The sequence below is a fragment of the Chiloscyllium punctatum genome, chromosome 4 (genome assembly GCF_047496795.1).
Source record: "Chiloscyllium punctatum isolate Juve2018m chromosome 4, sChiPun1.3, whole genome shotgun sequence".
Lineage (NCBI taxonomy): Eukaryota > Metazoa > Chordata > Chondrichthyes > Orectolobiformes > Hemiscylliidae > Chiloscyllium > Chiloscyllium punctatum.
The window spans coordinates 57,195,473-57,213,299 of NC_092742.1; the positions used below are offsets into that span (position 1 = coordinate 57,195,473).

General features: G+C 40.1%; 1 protein-coding gene across 8 annotated transcripts in view; it reads right to left on the minus strand.

Moving 5' to 3' along the window:
* Positions 1-17,827, minus strand: part of LOC140476347 (uncharacterized) — a 110,620-nt gene that overhangs the window by 67,193 nt on the left and 25,600 nt on the right. For 4 of the 8 annotated variants that reach the window (XM_072568810.1, XM_072568806.1, XM_072568807.1 and 1 more), the window contains one exon: positions 14,000-14,200. In XM_072568810.1, coding sequence (XP_072424911.1) covers positions 14,000-14,200 — 201 coding nt within the window. Of the gene's footprint in view, positions 1-7,241; positions 8,848-13,999; positions 14,201-15,512; positions 16,829-17,827 lie in introns of those variants that run through there. The other 4 variants (XM_072568813.1, XM_072568812.1, XM_072568809.1 and 1 more) reach the window with 4 other exon arrangements.

Sequence of the window (17,827 nt, forward strand, 5' to 3'; positions counted from 1 at the left end):
GACTAGAATCTTGGTATTGATAGCCATAGCTATCAGTTCACACTATCTACCCACAATTTGAAAGCTGGTCTCATACCCTCACCAGTGGACAGAGGACTTCTTGCATCCTATTCAGCTCACTCTCTTTCAAGCACACACACACTCATACGCAGATTAGATTAGATTCCCTACAATGTGGAAACAGACCCTTCGGCCCAACAAGCCCACACCGACCCTCCGAAGAGTAACCCACCCAGTCCCATTTCCCTCTGACTAATGCACCTAACACTATGGGCAATTTAGCATGGCCAATTCACCTGACCTGCACATCTTTGGACTGTGGGCGGAAACCAGAGACCCCGGAGGAAACTCACGCAGACACGGGGAGAATGTGCAAACTCCACACAGACAGTTGCCCGAGGCTGGAATCAAACCCGGGTCCCTGGTGCTGTGAGGCAGCACTGCTAACCACTGAGCCATCGTGCCGCCCAGATACATTCTATTTTGTTCAAAAAACACGTGATCTGTAGACACTCAGTCAATGTGTCATTTTATAAATTCCTAATTTGGAAATAAAACCAGTCTGACTCCAGGCTGAGATATAAACGGACTTGAAACATAGCCTCACACCTAAAATGCATTGTCTGACCTGATGTGTCACCCTTATTCTGATAAAACCTGAAGTTATCTTGGGGCAGTGACTTAAAAGAAATTATGGGATTTTCATATTTATCAATCGAAACCTGCACCTCCACTCTAACTGATTAAAGACTTAATAGCCATCTAGGTATGTTCAATACTTTCACATAAGTTGTATGACCCTTTGATTTTTTAAATTTCTTGTCTGATGTATTTTCTCAGTAGCTGCCTGAGGAAAGAGCCGGGGCTCCGAAAGCTTGCAGTTTAAAATAAACCTGTTGGATTATAACATGGCATCATGGAAGTTTTGACTTTGTCCTCCCTTTTAAGAGGCAAAGGCTAGATTTAAGTCATGTTGTTAACCTCCTACATTTCTGCACTTCCCATTATTACCTGTTCCTTTCCTCACTGTCTACTTTGTCCACTCCTCCCTTATTAAAAAGTATATTGAGAAGTCCTCCTATACACAAAACGCTCGATTAATTCAAGTTGTTGACTTGTTCTAACTGAGACTTCAGGCCAGAAAAATGTGACTCTGTAAAATAGTTGACTTTAACGAAACTACCACTTTAGTCACCTGAAAAAAGTTCAAGCATAATTTAGTTTATACTAATAACTTAGATCAAAATTAGGAGCTTAAAGATGGATTTAAATGATTGAATGGAAAATGATGTTTCCTATACTGCTGACATAGTCAATGTGTGATCTGTAGAACTTAGTCAGCACATTGTTTCTAATGCTAAACTAAGACATCCCAGCTTTACACAATTACTTGAATGTGCCAGAGAACAATTCATTTACTTTTTATCGTGACCATGTCTACCACTCTGCCCTCATCAAACCTTTTCGTCATAAACTCAAAAAACTCAATCAAGTTTGTGAAACACCATTTCCCATGCACAAAGCCATGCTGACAATCCCCAATCAGTCCTTGTCTCTCCAAATGGGTATAATTACTAGCTCTCAGAATCTCCTCCAACAATTTACTCACCACTGATGTCAGATTCACTGGTCTACAGTTCCCAGACTTCACCATACAGCCTTTCTTAAACAAAGGCACACACTGGACACCCTCTAGTCCGCTGGAATCTCACCCAAAGCTGTAGATGATACAAATATCTCTGCTCAAGGCCCTGCAATTTCTTCCCCAATCTCCCACAATATCCTGAGATACACTTGATTAGGTCATGGAGATTTATCCACCTTTATGTTTTTTAACTTATGAATTTTAGTAAGTCTTTGACAAGGTTCCACATGGTAGACTAATTAGTTAGATCAGATGTGATACAGGCTCAGCTTGCTAATTGAATACAAAATTGGCTTGACAGTGGGAGAGAGAGGGTGGTGGTGGAGGGCCGTTTTTCGAACAGGAGGCCTAAAGCCAGTGAGCCACAAGGATTGGTGCCGGGTCCACTTTTGTTTGTCTTTATATAAACGATTTGGATGAGAATTTAGGAGGCCATGTGAGTAAGTTTGTGGATGACACCAAAATTGGGGTATAGTTGATCATGAAGAAGGTCATTTAAGACTACAAAGGGAGCTTGATCAATTGGGCTAATGGACGAAGGAGTAGCAGATGGAGTTTAATTTTGATAAATGCAATGTGTTGCTTTTTGGTAAAACAAACAAGGACAAGACTTATACATTTAATGGTAGAGTCCTGGGCAGTGTTGTTGAATCTAGGGATTCAAGTACACAGTTCTTTGAAAGTTGTGTCAAGGTAGATAGGATGGTTAAAAAGGTATTGAGCATGCTTGCCTTCATTGTTCAGCCCACTGAATATAAGAGTTCGGACATCATGTGAGGTTGTACAGGACGTTGGTGAGGCCACTTTTGGGGTACTGTGTACAATCCTGGTCACCCTGCTATAGGAATTATATTATTAACTTGGAGAGGGTTCAGAAACAGTTTACCAGGATGTTGCCGGGACTGGAGTGCTTGAATTATAAGGAGAGGCTGGATAGGCTGGGACTTTTTTTTCCATGGAGCATAGTGGATTGAAGGATGACCTTGTAGAGATTTATAAAATCATGAGGGTGTAGATAAGGTGAACGACAAGGGTCTTTTCCCTAGGGTGGAGGAGGAGTTCAAAATTAAGGGGTGCATTTTTAAGTGAGATGAGGAAAATTTAGAAGCGACTTGAGGGCATTTTTTTTCGCCCAGAGGCTGGTTCGTATGTGGAATGAACTACCAGAGGAAGTGATCGATGCAGGTAGATATAGTTACAACATTCAAAAAACATTTAGAAGGGGACATGAATAGGAAAGATTTAGAAGGATATGGGCCAAACACAGGCAAGTGAGGCTAGTTTAATTTGGGAAACTTGATCAGCATGATGAGTTGTACCAAAGGGTCGGTTTCTGTGCTGTATGACTCTATGATCCTCTGACGTTTTCTGGAGCTGTTAGTCATTACTGATCGCCTCTGTGAAGTATCAAACTCTAATCTCTCTTAAATAGCTGTTGAGGCTAGATCAATTGAAAATTTCAAAACTGAGGTTGATATGTTTTCATTAGACAAAGCTATTATGGTTAATGGAATTGAGGCTGGTAAATGATGTTGTCAAACTGTGGAATAAGCTCAAGGGGCTAAGTGATATACTCATGTTCTTATATTCCAGACACTGGAACTACTGGTCTGAAACCACTGCGGTAATTTCTTATTTATTCAGCCTATAAGATAATTTCATTATTTGGGGATTAGGTCACTTCAGAGCTACATTTAAAGGACTAACCTCTTCAAGGATTGTAGAATTTGCTTGCCATAAAGCTGCAGAATCCCTGGAATAGCAGCTCAAATATGAAGGGCAGTTTTAATAGTTGGTATATATTTGCTTGAAGTGGATTTTCATAATTCTCTGTCATAATGTGAAATATAATTTTAACATCTATTAACATGCAAATAGGTTGCTTAATGGTAAACATTAAACAAAGCATTTCGTATACTCATGAGGAGCACACGCAAGAAAAAAAAGTTTTCTTATTCTTGCAAATCCTTCTCACTCACACAATTTAGTTCATATTCCCACCAGCACCACTTTCTATTTTCTTTTTTTAAAGCAATGATGAGTATAACAAATGAAAAATAGCATGGTCGTGCAATTTGCTGATTTTTATCTTCCTTCAGGCTAAATTGATAATTTAATTGGAGAGAATAAAAGGGTGAATCTCCCAAGATGTAGCACATGACAGATCAGAGGTTGTGGTCTCTTTCTTTTATCTTCCTTTGCTGGCATCATTTTCTCGTTAAGGTCTCCATTTTTAACTCCTTTTCGCTTTTATTATGCTTCTCTCTCCTGGCTAATGTTATTGTTTGATTTTCTATTCTTTTGTTTTTCTATCCTCTTCTGTCCTTTTGATCAGGAGATTCTGGGCATGACACAGTATTGCTGCCAATGCCTCCAGGCTACTTTTTCCATTAGAGGATACAGGCAAAGTATAAACTGCAGCCCTCCTTCTCTCCCATTGCTCACAGCAGAGTGTTCAAATCTCCATTCACCCTTCCATTCCTATTATCCCTCTCCTTTGATCTGTTGTTTATCTTACCTTACAGCTTAATTTGTTCTCTCTTCAATCCCTCTCCAGCTCACGGATCTGACACCCAACATAGAAACCAGGATGGAACTCCAACCCTCACAGTCTGGAGTTGGACCATTACCAAACACAGCAAGGTCAAAGCCACAACATCTCCAGCTTTCCCAACTCCCAGGGATCAAGAAGCAGTCCTATCACCCAGACTCCCACCTACTGTCATGTGAAGGATACACATAGTGAGAGAGAGGTAAAGTTAAAAGATATATTCTGCTATAAATGAAAGCTTATAAAAAAAAAAGAGTTGATTCCTTTAAACACTCCAAAATAAAGTTCACACTGTCTGAGCACAGGACTCTGTATATAAGATGGAACAAAAAGAATCTTTGATTTGAGATACACATCAAAAGTTGCAGAGTAACACATCTTTCTTGAAAACTGTCTGGAAAAGCACAAAAGGTATTTCATACAAGGGGCTTATCCTGAAAGCATGACACCAGTCCTCAACTGGAATATTAGAATGTCGGTCACCTGAAGAACCATAGTATAATCGTAAATCACAGACTCATGACCAGTGAAAACTGACCACTGTTATGTTGCAGTTTGGGTAGTTTGCTGCTATCAGTCCTTCTTTTGGAGTCAAGGGTCTGTTTATCAGTGGTAAAGGACCAATGATTAGTTAAAATTCCATAACCTTCATAGAAACCCAGACCAGCAGGTTTCCCTGTTGCTGCTAAGCCTTAAATTATCAGGCTTTTTAGGGATAGGGCTTATTTGTTAACATTTTAATACATGGACCACGAGGAATGGGATGGGGGGTATGGTTAGCAGCATAATGGAAACCTACTGGTCTGGATTTCCATGAATTATTTTAACTTCAGATTAGTTTCCTTTCAAGAATAGAGTATCCATAGACTTTGTTATTTTGCTGTGGTAGAGGCAGTGTTCCAAAAGTATTAGAAATAAAATTACAATTGTATCTAATATTGATTTAGACACTAGATTTCAGCTGAAAAGGAACAATAATCTATTTTCAGAAGAAAGCTAACAGATAATTATGTTGTCCACATTTCATTTTTAAAGAGTCTAAATGTACTGTTACTTCAGTTGCCATGTAGTCTGAGGAGAAAAGTAATTTTAACAAGCTTCTGTTTAGTCTTCCCAGATTTCCCCCCATAATCCCTACATTTTTCAAAAGGTCAGGGATAATTTGACAATCAAAAGACAGTCTGCCCTGAATTTTTCTCAACATGTCATGAATCTGTGGAATTTACTATCCCAAGGTGTAGTGAATGCTGTGATTACATAGATAGACTTACATAGAAAAGTACAGCACAGAACAGGCCCTTTGGCCTACGATGTTGTGCTAAGGTTTGATCCTAATGTAAAATATAGTAACTTAACCTATGCACCCCCCAACTCACTGCTATCCATGTGCATATCCAGCAGTCGCTGAAATGTCCCCAATGACTTTGCTTCCACCACCACAGCTGGCAACACATTCCATACATTCACAACTCTCTGCATAAAGAACCTACTTTTGACATCGCCTTTAAACCTTCCACCTAATATCTTCAAACTATGACTCCTTGCACCAGTCAATCCTACCCTGGGGAAAAGTCTCTGGCTATTGACTATCTATTCCACTCATTATTTTGTACACCTTGACCAGATCTCCTCTCTTTCTCCTTCTCTCCAGAGAGAAAAGTCTGAGCTTATTCAACCTTTCTTCCTAAGGCAAGCCCTCCAGTCCAGGCAGCATCCTGGTAAACCTTCTTTGCGCCTTCTCCAAAGCCTCTGTATCTTTCCTATAATAGGGCGACCAGAACTGGACACAATATTCCAAGTGTGGTCTCACCAGGGACTTGTAGAGCTGCAGCAAAACCTCGCGGCTATTAAACTCGATTCCCCTGTTAATGAAAGCCAAAACACCATATGCTTTATTAACAACTCTATTCACTTGGGTGGCACCTTTGAGGGATGTATGTACTAGCATACCCAAATCCCTCTGTTCCTCCACACTGCCAAGATATTAAGTAACTCTAAGGAGGAGACAGATTGAAATAGCAGCAGGAATGCCAATGTTGCCCACAGCCAGTGTACTTTGCATATGTAAATAAAGAGAATCTTGGTGATGGGATACTGGCCTCTGTGCAGCTATTTCACAGACACAGTTTTAAGTAGTAATACATTGAAGGGATATTGGAGAGTGAGCAGCAAAGTGGAGTTGAGGCTAAGATGAGATCAGCCATGATAGTATCAAACAGTGGAAATGCTCAAGGAGCTGAAATGCCTATTCCTCCTCCTAGTCCTTATGTTCTTATCTTTCCCATTTCGCTGTGCTACTTTGTAATCTTTTGGATATCTTCTTCTGAATTCATATAAAATTTCTCAACAGATGTATGCTTCATATAAATTAGTAAGGCAAAACAACTAAATATTGAAGAATGTTTGCTTTCTCCATAATAAATGGACTTCCATTTTTAGTTTCTCCAATAAGCTATATTTACTTCATCCATGCGCTACCGTCCATAATGGAAGATCTGCTGCATGTTTCCAGCAAGGTCTTGCCTCCCTTCTGTTTAAATACCTACATTCAGGAATGAAAAGTTTATCTTCCTGGGGAAAGCATAACTTCAAAATCAAAGGCACATCGTGCAGTCTGTTCTAATCAAGGTCTATCCAGGTCCAACTACCAGGCAATAGGTCAGGATAAACAATTTACCACACTGATAAATGCAGTCATAGTCACACAGTGTGCTGTATTTTAAAATCAACTTACTGATTTACAAGTGGCTTCAACTTTCAAGTGCATAAAAACAGAAGAAATTCACGTAGGGATTTGCAGGAAATCTAACTAGTTCACACATTTAGGACTACATTCTTTTGACACCTCAACTCATGTATCACTTAGCTAAAATTTTGGATCATAAAGGACTTGGAATTAGTTTACTGGATAGCTCAGTGATGTTGAACCAGACAGAATATTTAGTGCAGACTTAAAATCTGTAAGACACGTAAGATATGAGTCAAAAATTCCACAATTTATTCACATGACATGACCAAAGAAGCCATAAGTAAATTTCTGTATCAAATGGAGAGTACTGAATGGATCAATGGTACTTCAATGCATGGCTTCATACAGTGACACTGTTTAGATCAGGTTTTATTGAACAATCTTTTAAATTATTTTATCTGCTTTTATGTTTCGCTCTATATATCACAGAGAATTTCATGGTCAAGAAACTAAATGCAGGTAGGCAACCTGATCTTAAACTATTAATAAGTGAAAGATGAAATAATATAAACTTAACATACCAGCAAATCAGATAATTAGATTTACACAGTCATATTCACAAAAGAGTGAGGCTTGAAATATAGTACTTCAGTTCATGTAGGGTTGAAATATGACGTCAAGTGCTATGATAAAATTGAATTTTAAAAATCCTCGGTGAAATGAAAGAACATGATTCATAGGATAGCTATGATCTTATCGTGCTTGAAAAATATGTGGATCCAGTCTGACAGAAATGGGATGACATCAATGCATGTTCAACATAAATCAGCAACTAATTTTCACAATTTCCACCAATAATACATTGTAGCAGAGAACATTAAATTCCATTGTAGGTTACATGTACAAAATTCAAGTATAATCCTGCATTTTGTGCTTCCTACTGATTTGCATGCCAATTCTATAACAATATAAGATTAAACATTTAGCAAAGTTAAAAATCACACAACACCAGGTTATAGTCCAACAGGTTTAATTGGAAGCACACTAGCTTTCGGAGTGACGCTCCTTCATCAGGTGATAGTGGACGGCTCAATCCTAACACAGAATTTATAGCAAAAATTTACAGTGTGATGTAACTGAAATTATACATTGAAAAATTGATTGTCTGTTAAGCCTTTCATCTGTTCGAATACAGTGATAGTTTCACTTCTTTCATGTGTAAATCACAAAACCTTTTTTTAAAAAAAGTTGCATTCTCGGGTTAGCTGTTAACAATGGTGATAGCTAGACAATATGTTGAAGGTGTTGGCCCCCTGTGTTCTCTGTCTATGCCATGATGTTTAGATTGATTCTAATCTAAAGTGAGATAATGGAGTTTTACATAAATTCATGCAGTTTTTGATCTCAGAGTTCTACATGAGTGCGTGCAGTTTTTGAGCAAAGTACAATGTAATGCTGCAAGTACAAATTCACCCCACAAAATATGTGTGTGCATGTGGGTCTTTGTCTGTGTGTGTGCATCTATCTGGGTTGGGGGCTGAGAGTGTGAGAAAGTGTGTGTGTATGTAGTGAGTGCAGAGTGTCTTAAGGGGGTGCATGTGTGAGTGTGGGAGTGTGTGTGTGTGTGAGTGTGTGTGTGTGTAAGAGTATCTGTGTGTGTGTATGGTGCAATGGTGTCACCTGTAATGTGACATGAACCCAAGGTCCCGGTTGAGGCCCTCCCTATGGGTACTGAACTTCGCTATCAGCTTCTGCTTGGCCACTTTTCTCTGCTGCCTGTCCCGAAGCACACCTTGGAAGATGGTCACCAGAAGGTCCGAGGCTGAATGTCCTGGACGACTGAAGTGTTCCCCAACTTGGAGGGAACCCTCCTGTCTGTTGATTGTTGTGCAGTGCCCATTCATCCGTTGTCGTAGCCTTTGCTCGGTCTCCCCAATGTACCATGCCTCCGGGCATCCTTGCCTGCAACGTATAAGATAGACAACGTTGGCTGAGTCACATGAGTACCTGCCATGTACAAGGTGGAAGGTGTCCCCACGCGTAATGGTGGTATTTACGTCCACACTCTGACACATCTTGCAGCGTCTACCATGACAGGGTTATATGGAGTTGTCCTGAGAGCCAGGCAGCTTGCTATGAACAACAATCTGTTTAAGGTTTGGCAGTTGTTTAAAGGCAAGTAGTGGGGAAGGTCTTGGTGAGGTGCTCATCCTCATTGATAATGTGTTGCAGGTCACGAAGAGCATGGCGTAATTTTTCAGCTCCTGGGAAATACTGAACAACAAAGGGTACCCTGTCGGTAGCAGCACGTGTCTGTCTCCTGAGGAGGTCATTATGGTTCCTTGCTGTGGCACATCAATACTGGCCCTCGATGAGTTGAGCATCGTACCCCGTTCTTGTGAGGGCATCCTTGAGTACTTCCAGGTGTCCGTCACGTTCCTCCTCATCTAAACAGATCCGGTGTATGCGTAGGGCTTGTCCATAGGGGATGGCTGTTTTAATATGTTTTGGGTGGAAGCTGGAGAAGTGTAGCATTGTGAGGTTGTCTGTGGGTTTGCGGTAGAGTGTGGAGACACGTGTCCAATTATGAGACAGACAGTCGAGAGTAGTCCATGGTGAGTTTGATGGTGGGATGAAACTTGTTGATATCACTGTGTAGTTTTATCAGTGACTCCTCGTCATGGGTCCAGAGGAAGAAAATGTCGTCAATGTACCTGGTGTACAATGTTGGTTGGAGGTCCTGCATAGAGAAGTCTTGTTCGAACCTGTGCATAAAAATGTTGGCATATTGGGGTGCAAATTTGATCCCCATGGCTATTCCGTGTGTCTGGATGAAGAACTGGTTGTCAAAGGTGAAGACGTTGTGATCAAGGATAAAGCGGATGAGTTGTAGGATGGTGTTTGGAGATTGGCAGTTGTTGGTGTTGAGTACTGAGGCTGTTGCCGTGATGCCATCATTGTGGGGATGCTGTGTAGAGTGCAGAAACGTCCATTGTGACGAGGAATGTTCCCGGTTCGACTGGTCCGTGGGTGCTGAGTTTCTGTAAGAAATCCGTAGTGTCGCGACAGAAGCTGGAGATCCACTGTACAATAGGTTTCAAGATGCCTCCCACATAGCCGGAGAGATTCTCACATAGGGTCCCATTGCCCGACACAATGGGGCGTCCCGGTGTGTTGGCTTTGTGTACCTTTGGAAGGCAGTAGAAGTCGCCTACACAAGAAGTACGTGGGATGAGGGCGCGTAGGGAATTCTGAAGTAATGGGCAGACATCCCCATTTAGGAACACATGATGAAGAGAGACCATTGATGAAGCAGCTAAAGATAGTCAGGTCTAAGACACTGCCCTGAGGAACTCGAGCAACAAATGTCCCAGGCTGAGATGACTGGCCTCCAACAATCATTAACATCTTCCTTTCTACTTGTCCATCCAGTTGAACATTTTCCCCTTGATTCCCATGGACGAGGGCTTCGTGATACCAAACCTGTCAAATGCTGCCTCAATGCCAAGGGCAACTGTGTTCACTTCACGCCTGGAATTCAATACTTTTGTCCATGTTTAGAGCACCACAGTTGGGATCCAAGTGGTCCTGGTAAAGCTCAAACTGAACACTCCTTAGTTGGTTACTGGTTTGTAAATTTTCATTTCCAGTGCTCAATAAAATCTTCCATTGTTTTACTAATTATTAAGAGTAGGCCATCAGTCTCATTACTGGCAAGTTTAGATTTGTTCAATATCTTATGTACCGAACATACCTGGGCAATTTTCCACTTTATTGGATAAATGCCAGTGTTGTAGCTGTATGAGAATGAATACGTATTTAGATGTGGTCATGTCTAGGTATGTATTTATTCATGAAATGTCAATTCATAACTGCAGCAGACTATATTTATTTAAAACAGCAGATTTGTACTGTTACATTAATAAAATAATAGAATTAGAATTGCAGTGTCCTTTGGAGAAATCATCAATAGAAGGAGGACCACTTCCTCTAGAATGAAATAAAGGAAGGTTCATGAGCACCAAATGATGGCCTTGCCAGGAATGCTCACACATGATAAATAATTGAAAAGCCTAAACCTCTGCAGCAAGAAATGTGATGCATCAGCGAACTGGCCCTCTGATTAATTATCCCTGTTCATCACTCACTTCACTCTGCAAGAACATTCAGACCATCCAATAAATGATAAGCTGACAGTGCAAACTCAGCAGTGTGTATTAAACCATACTGCAGGCTAATATGTCAAATATGATGAGGGTGATTAATTTAATGTCGAATATAATAATTGCCTCAAATTCATCTTTCACCCAAGTGATCAACCCAGAGGGCATTTCCTACTGTTTGTGCTAACCTAGAAAAACAGTATGTAATGGTGCATCCTCACATGATCCACCTCCAAAGTATCTTCTGCCCTGGAGTTTTGGGAATTGTTGAGAGTAGTAGGGGAGGAGTGAAAGCAGCATTGTCAGAGCAATGAAAAGTTATACAAATTTAAACAATTACAAGGTGCTCTCCTCATAGCCTGACAAAAGCTGGCTGGAAGACTGATGGAGTTCATGAGATATCTGTAAGGACATTTGCTGGTTCTTGATTTTATAATCCAGCACTTAGCCTGAAGTATGAAAATATTAGAGGTATTATAAATCAACCCAGTATGAAAACAGCTCAAACAGGAGATGGAAGATGAAAAGCTGACTATGTGGAAAATCATTTGGCCTTGGGGAATTCCATGGAGGTTGCTACTGTCATGTACAAAGATGTCACCATCAGATTGCAAGGAGTTTCAACCATGAAGGATCTTTTCAGGAGTCTTCAATTTTCAAACTAAATATGCTTTTAAACTAGGATATTCTTCCTTACTGATTGGTTAATAGCTTTGTGTAAAATCAAGGACATGTAATACTGCCACATTCTGATGGATCATCCTTCATTCACAACATTGTGTTTTGACCTGCAGTTCCAGGGCACAACCTCCTCGCTTCATCCTGGCAGCCATTTGTTTTGAGAGAATATCTGATTCCACTATAAGCTTTTGGTCAACAACTATCCTTACAAGAGTCCATTGGGCTTTTTGTCAACTTTGGCCAATGCATTCAAACAAATAACATTATTGTAACAGCTACAAGTGTGAACACTTTCTGGAACGTTAACTGAAGTTTCCTTGCCTGAAATATAGGGAACTTTCTCCCTTTGTCGTGTTGCTACCAACCAATCATTTTTAAACTGTCTTAGATCCCCTGCACTTCTTATAATGGTCACAAAGACTTGAAGAATGTGTGTTTAGATAGCCATCTCAATAATACTGCATAGAATCACAGAATTGTCACGGTGCAAAAGGATGCCATCGTGTTTAACCACTCTCTGAGCACTGTGACTTGGTGCCATTCCCAGTAACCCTGCACAAAGTTTCTATTTAAGTAATAATCAAATGCTGTCTTGAAAGCCTCAATTGAACCTGCCTACCCGACAATTCCAGGCAGTGCACTCCAAAGCCTAACTATTCATTATGTGAAAAAAGTTTGCTCACTTCACATTTTCTTTTTTTTTGCAAAATACTTTAAATTTGTGCCCTCTGGTTCTCGATCCTTTTACAAGCTGAAGCAATTTCCCTCCGTCTACTCTGTCCAGATCCCTCATGATTTTGCAGACTCCTATCAAATCTCCCCTCAGCCTCAACATTTGAAGGAGACCAGTCTGAACTTTTCCAATTTTGTAACTGAAGTTTCTCATTGCTGGATCCATTCTGTTCTGCACTCTTGCCAATGCATTCACATCCTTCCTAAAATGTGGCAATCAGAACAGTGCACAAAACTCCATTGAGGTCTAACCAATAAGTTCAATTTATCCTCCCTGCTTTTGTGATCTTTACCCTTATTAAGAATCTGTTATTAGCAGCTCTCTCTATCAGTTTTGCCACCTTAAATGGTTGCTGCATATTCACAACCAGGTCACTCTGTTACAGTAAAAACAGAAATTGCTGCAGAAACTCAGCAGGTCTATCAGCATCTGTGCAGAGAAAGTAGATAACATTTCTGGCCCAGCGACCCTTCTTCGAAACTGTTCTGAGCAAATTTGAGCAGTTATTTTCCTGCACATGCTTTGGAATACTGGGAACTGAACTAGGAACTGTTCTGAAGAAGAGTCGTATCAGACACAAAATGTTAACTAAGTTTCTCTCTCCACAGAGGCTTCCTGACCTGCTGAGCTTGTCCAACACCTTCTATTTTTATTTCAGATTTCGAGCATCTACAGTATTTTGCTTTTATTACTATTGTGTGCATCTGGTGGCTGATCTACAGAACATGGAGTGATTTCACATCGCCTCAGGTTATTGTCGACAAAATCTCAAATACTGTAAAAGCCCTAATGCAACTGCTCCAAGTTGCTTGGGGGGCACAGAAATAACAAAATACTCATGCAAATATTTACATCAAGTATATCTATCTCAGCTAGTTGTTAATTATAATTGGGGCACAAGTCACAAGATCTGGAAATTCCAATATTGGTCATTCTCACTTTAATGCACTACATGAATAACCCAGCTATTGAAAGGCATACATGCAGAAGTTCTCGTGCCTAAACCATGACACTGGTCCAGCCATTGCAGTAGAGAAATGGGACACCCCACAGAATGCACCACCAAAAATGCAACTCTGTACAAATTAAGAAAGAAAATGACTTCAAACCTTGTATGAATCCAATTTAATATTGTCACTTCCTTCCTGTTACTAAACCACAATAATATGAGGCAATTTCCTTCATCGCATTAATGCCAACAAGAAGTATGCAGAGTTTACAAAATGCAGAAAAGAATCTCATTGTGCACATATATTTACATATTTACCTGAACATGTCAGGACTACCTCTCATAAATCTAAGTTTTATTTTGTTTCCAGATACAACAGCACAATATACATTCATTTGGATTTAAAATTAAGTTTCATACTAATCCTTCATGTGGAGAGTCAAATCTCATCCTAAATGAGGGCATAATGCATAAGTTCCCAATATCTTGTCATCATATTAAAACGTACTGTTGTCCAAGTACTGAGCTAACATCTTATTTTAATGCTGTTTAAAAATAGCAAATAAATAAGAAGTTATTTATTCTTACCCAGATTTTTAGTACCTTGATCATGCTGGTTCCACTCAAAGGAATCTGGAAGCTGATAGGACATCTCCATCACTTTTGTCAAGTTTCGGTTGACTCTTATGGGACCGCCAGGTGTTACATATGGCAGCGAAGGCACTTCCGTTTCATAATCCATGCTGTCTTCATCTGAGTCTTCCTCATCATCATCATCATCATCTAACTCTGCAAAGGGACAAAACATTCATATATAAAATAGGGTGAGATGGCATTTTCATGGCAATCTTAGTGGACTAACAACTAAGGTGGTCCAGGCAAATGCTCTGATGACACTGGTTCAAATCCTAACACGACACTTTAAATTCAATTCATAAATCTGGAACTGAAAGCTGGTCTCAGTGATGGTGACCCTTAGATGAGCACTGACGACATCCAATCTGGCCTTGATGTGCCACTATAGCCACAGCAATGCCCTCTGAAATACCTAGCAAACTACTTGCTAAAATGGCATTTAGGGATGGGCAATAATGGTGGCCTTGCCAGCAACATTCAATATAAAAATGTACTTAAAAGAACACTAAGCATGGTAACTACTTACAGGAAAAGTTTTAGAAAGTTGAAGTTTATAAGTAAATTGCATTAACTTTAGATCTGAAATGCAACATTTGGAATTTGAATTCATGGCCACAGACTCTCATAACATCAACAAGCTGTACCTATTTGGACCCAACAAAACAAATGATATCAAATTTTCCCAAGTGTTGGAGTCAATGAACAAGAGCATTATCTGTTGTAATCCCATTGCTCTCTCTTTCTGATACACGTTTACATTCTTCCTTTTCAAATGTTCATTGTATAATCCCAAAATAAAATATATCTGCTGACCAGATTATTATATCAATTTCACCACACACTGCTGTTCTGATGAGTGGCCTAATTCAATCCTCCTTTATCACTGATATACCAAGTAGTGGGGGCAAAATATCTGATGTTACTTACCCTCTCAAAGTCTTTTAGAATTCACTATACATTTATCTTTCTCAATGACTGATGACATATCTTACACTGCACTAGCATTTATTGATCTGCAATGGGAAGAATGGCACCCATAAAGTCAATACTTACACTAACATGCTTATGCTCATTTTGAGAAAGTTTGAGGCTTGTAAAGGAATGGAAGACAATGAAAAGGTACCCCCTCAATTCACTGTTCTAGTCTCAAAAACACTCAAACTGAGTATGGCTTTGTCCATAATCAGGCAATTATTATGAATGCTTTTTAATATACAAGACAGCAACAAATCTTCAAAATTCATTTCACAGTGTTAAAAACCAGCAAAACCAACAACTTGCACTGTGACATGGTATAAGTGCAATTAAACAGGAAAAAAGGGAATAATTTTAATTCTCAAAGATGGATGGCTGGGGAGAGGTGAGTTGTTAAAAAGAATTTTAAATCTCAAATCAAACATCAACCCAACTCCCCGAACCATCTACTTCTGAGTTTAGAAGCAGCAGAATGGGAATTTACAGCCAACTCGCTTTTAGGACATGATTTATCTCTTTGCCTGTTGTAATAAAGCTTGGAGAAAGTGGGGACTGCAGATCCTGGAGATCAAAGTAAAAAATTGTGGTGCTGGAAAAGCACAGCCAGTCAGGCAACATCCGAGTAGCAGGACAGTCAACGTTGAGCATAAGCTCTTCATCAGGAATTCCTTTTTGATAATAAAGCTGCAGCCTCATATTTAAATTGACTTACAGGCTTGAATTTGGGCCATGGGTTTCCCAGCCTCAAAAACTGAGCAATTCAGAGAAGGTAGAAAGATAAAAGTTAAATGACTTTATTGTGAGTAAGGAAAAATGGGAATGTTTCCATATGTCCCTACTCCTATTAGGAACTGGAATATCCTTTCCTGAAATTGCAGCTTGCTCCAAGTAGTCCCACCCAATTCAGAGCCAAGCCTGTTAGTTAAATCGACTGTCAAGCAATTGGCATTTGGTAAATGATATCGGAAAGTTAAATGTGTGGTTCAAAGCACGGTGTAAGAGAAACAGGTTTGATTCATGGGTACTTTCAACAATACTGGACAAACTGGAAGCTATACCTTTGGGATAGCCTTCATCTGAGAGATGCCATGGAGAGTTGTATTTAAACCTTTAAATTTAAAGGTGGAGGGAGATTTACAAAATGAAAAAAAAATGGTAATACAACAGAGCAAGTGGGAGCAAGTGAGCTCAATGGAATTGACTTTGAATGGATCTAGCAGCTCAAAACTGAGCATTCATAAGGAGCCATCAGTAGCAGCAGAATCATATTCCATCTCAATCTGCAACCTCAAGGCCTGACATATCCACCACTCTACTGTTACCAACAAGCGGGGATCAGTTGGTTCAATGGAAAATGCAGGAGGGAATGCCAGGAGATACACCAAACAGGACTGCTTGCATGCCAAATAGTAGAAGCAGCAAGTATTAGAGAGAATGAAAACCAAAAGAACTGCAGATGCTGGAAATCAGAAACAAAAACTGAAATTGCTGGAAAAGTTCAGCAGGTCTGACAGCATCTGTACAGAGAAATGAGAGTTAACCTTGCTTAGGACAGTGATAGACAAAGCTATTGAACTAGATCAGCCATATAAATATAATGGCTACAAGAGCAGGTCAGATGCGAGGAATCCTTCAGCACACAACTCATCTTCTGACTCTGAAAGTCTGTCTACCATCTGCAAGGCACAAATCAGGAGTTGGATTGAATATTCTCCACATATTTCTGGATGACTGCAGCTCGAACTCAGGAAACTTGACATCATCCAGGACAAAGCAGCCCGCTTGATTGGCACCAGGTTCATCAGACTGTGGGATGAGAAGAGTATCCTATGAAAAGATGCTAGATATATTAGGTCTATATTCTCTGGAGTTTAGAATAACAAGGTGATCTCTTTAAACAATTCAATATTGTGAAAGGGCTGGACAAGGTCGATACTTAGAGTCTTCCCTAACGGGGGAACCTAGAACATGAGGACAAAGTTTAAGGATAAGAGGTTAATCATTGATAACTGAAATGAAGGGAAATTTCTTCACTCCACGAGTTGTAAATCTACACCAAAGGATTTTGGATGTGCCACTTCATGCTGGCATAAGGGCTGTAAAAGGCAATGGAAATGAGCAGAGGAACATAGGGTCTATACAGGACCTGGGGCTTTAAAGAGTCACAGTTTAGCATGGATGATTTGGAAGGCATTGGGGTTGATGCCTGGGGAAATGGGCAATGAAATGGCATGGGTTAGAATTTGACAGTGGGTTATTTGGCACGTACAAGGGTGTGAGAGAGTGGGAGGTGTGAAGATTGTTTACAGGATTCTTTTCTGAGCTGCAAAAAAAAAACGCCAGAGCACAGCCTTTGCCACAGCCCACCTCTGCACTGGCAACCCCTGTGGCTAGTTTGGAATTCCATCAGAGGTCAGTGTACACCAGTGTCACACACAGCTGCACCCTCCATACTTCAGAATCAAAATATGACCATCCAGGGAGGGGAGATTGTATGATCAAACTGAATAATGGTGCAAGCTCAATTGGCCATTTGTTCTTCTCCTATTCTTAACACTTTTGTTTCAGATAGGAGCCTCACAAAAAAAATGTATGTTCCTAAAACTAATGTGACTGTAACTCCACTTCCCAATACCCTCATCACAGCCAGAAATTGACGTCAATGAATATCATGGTTTTGCATGCACTTTAATTGCCTTTCCACCTCTGCCTTTAAGTAGAGGGAAGATGAAGTCATAGAGTTGTACAGCACGGAAGCAGACCCTTCAGTCCAACCAATCCATGCCACAAATAATTCCAAACTAA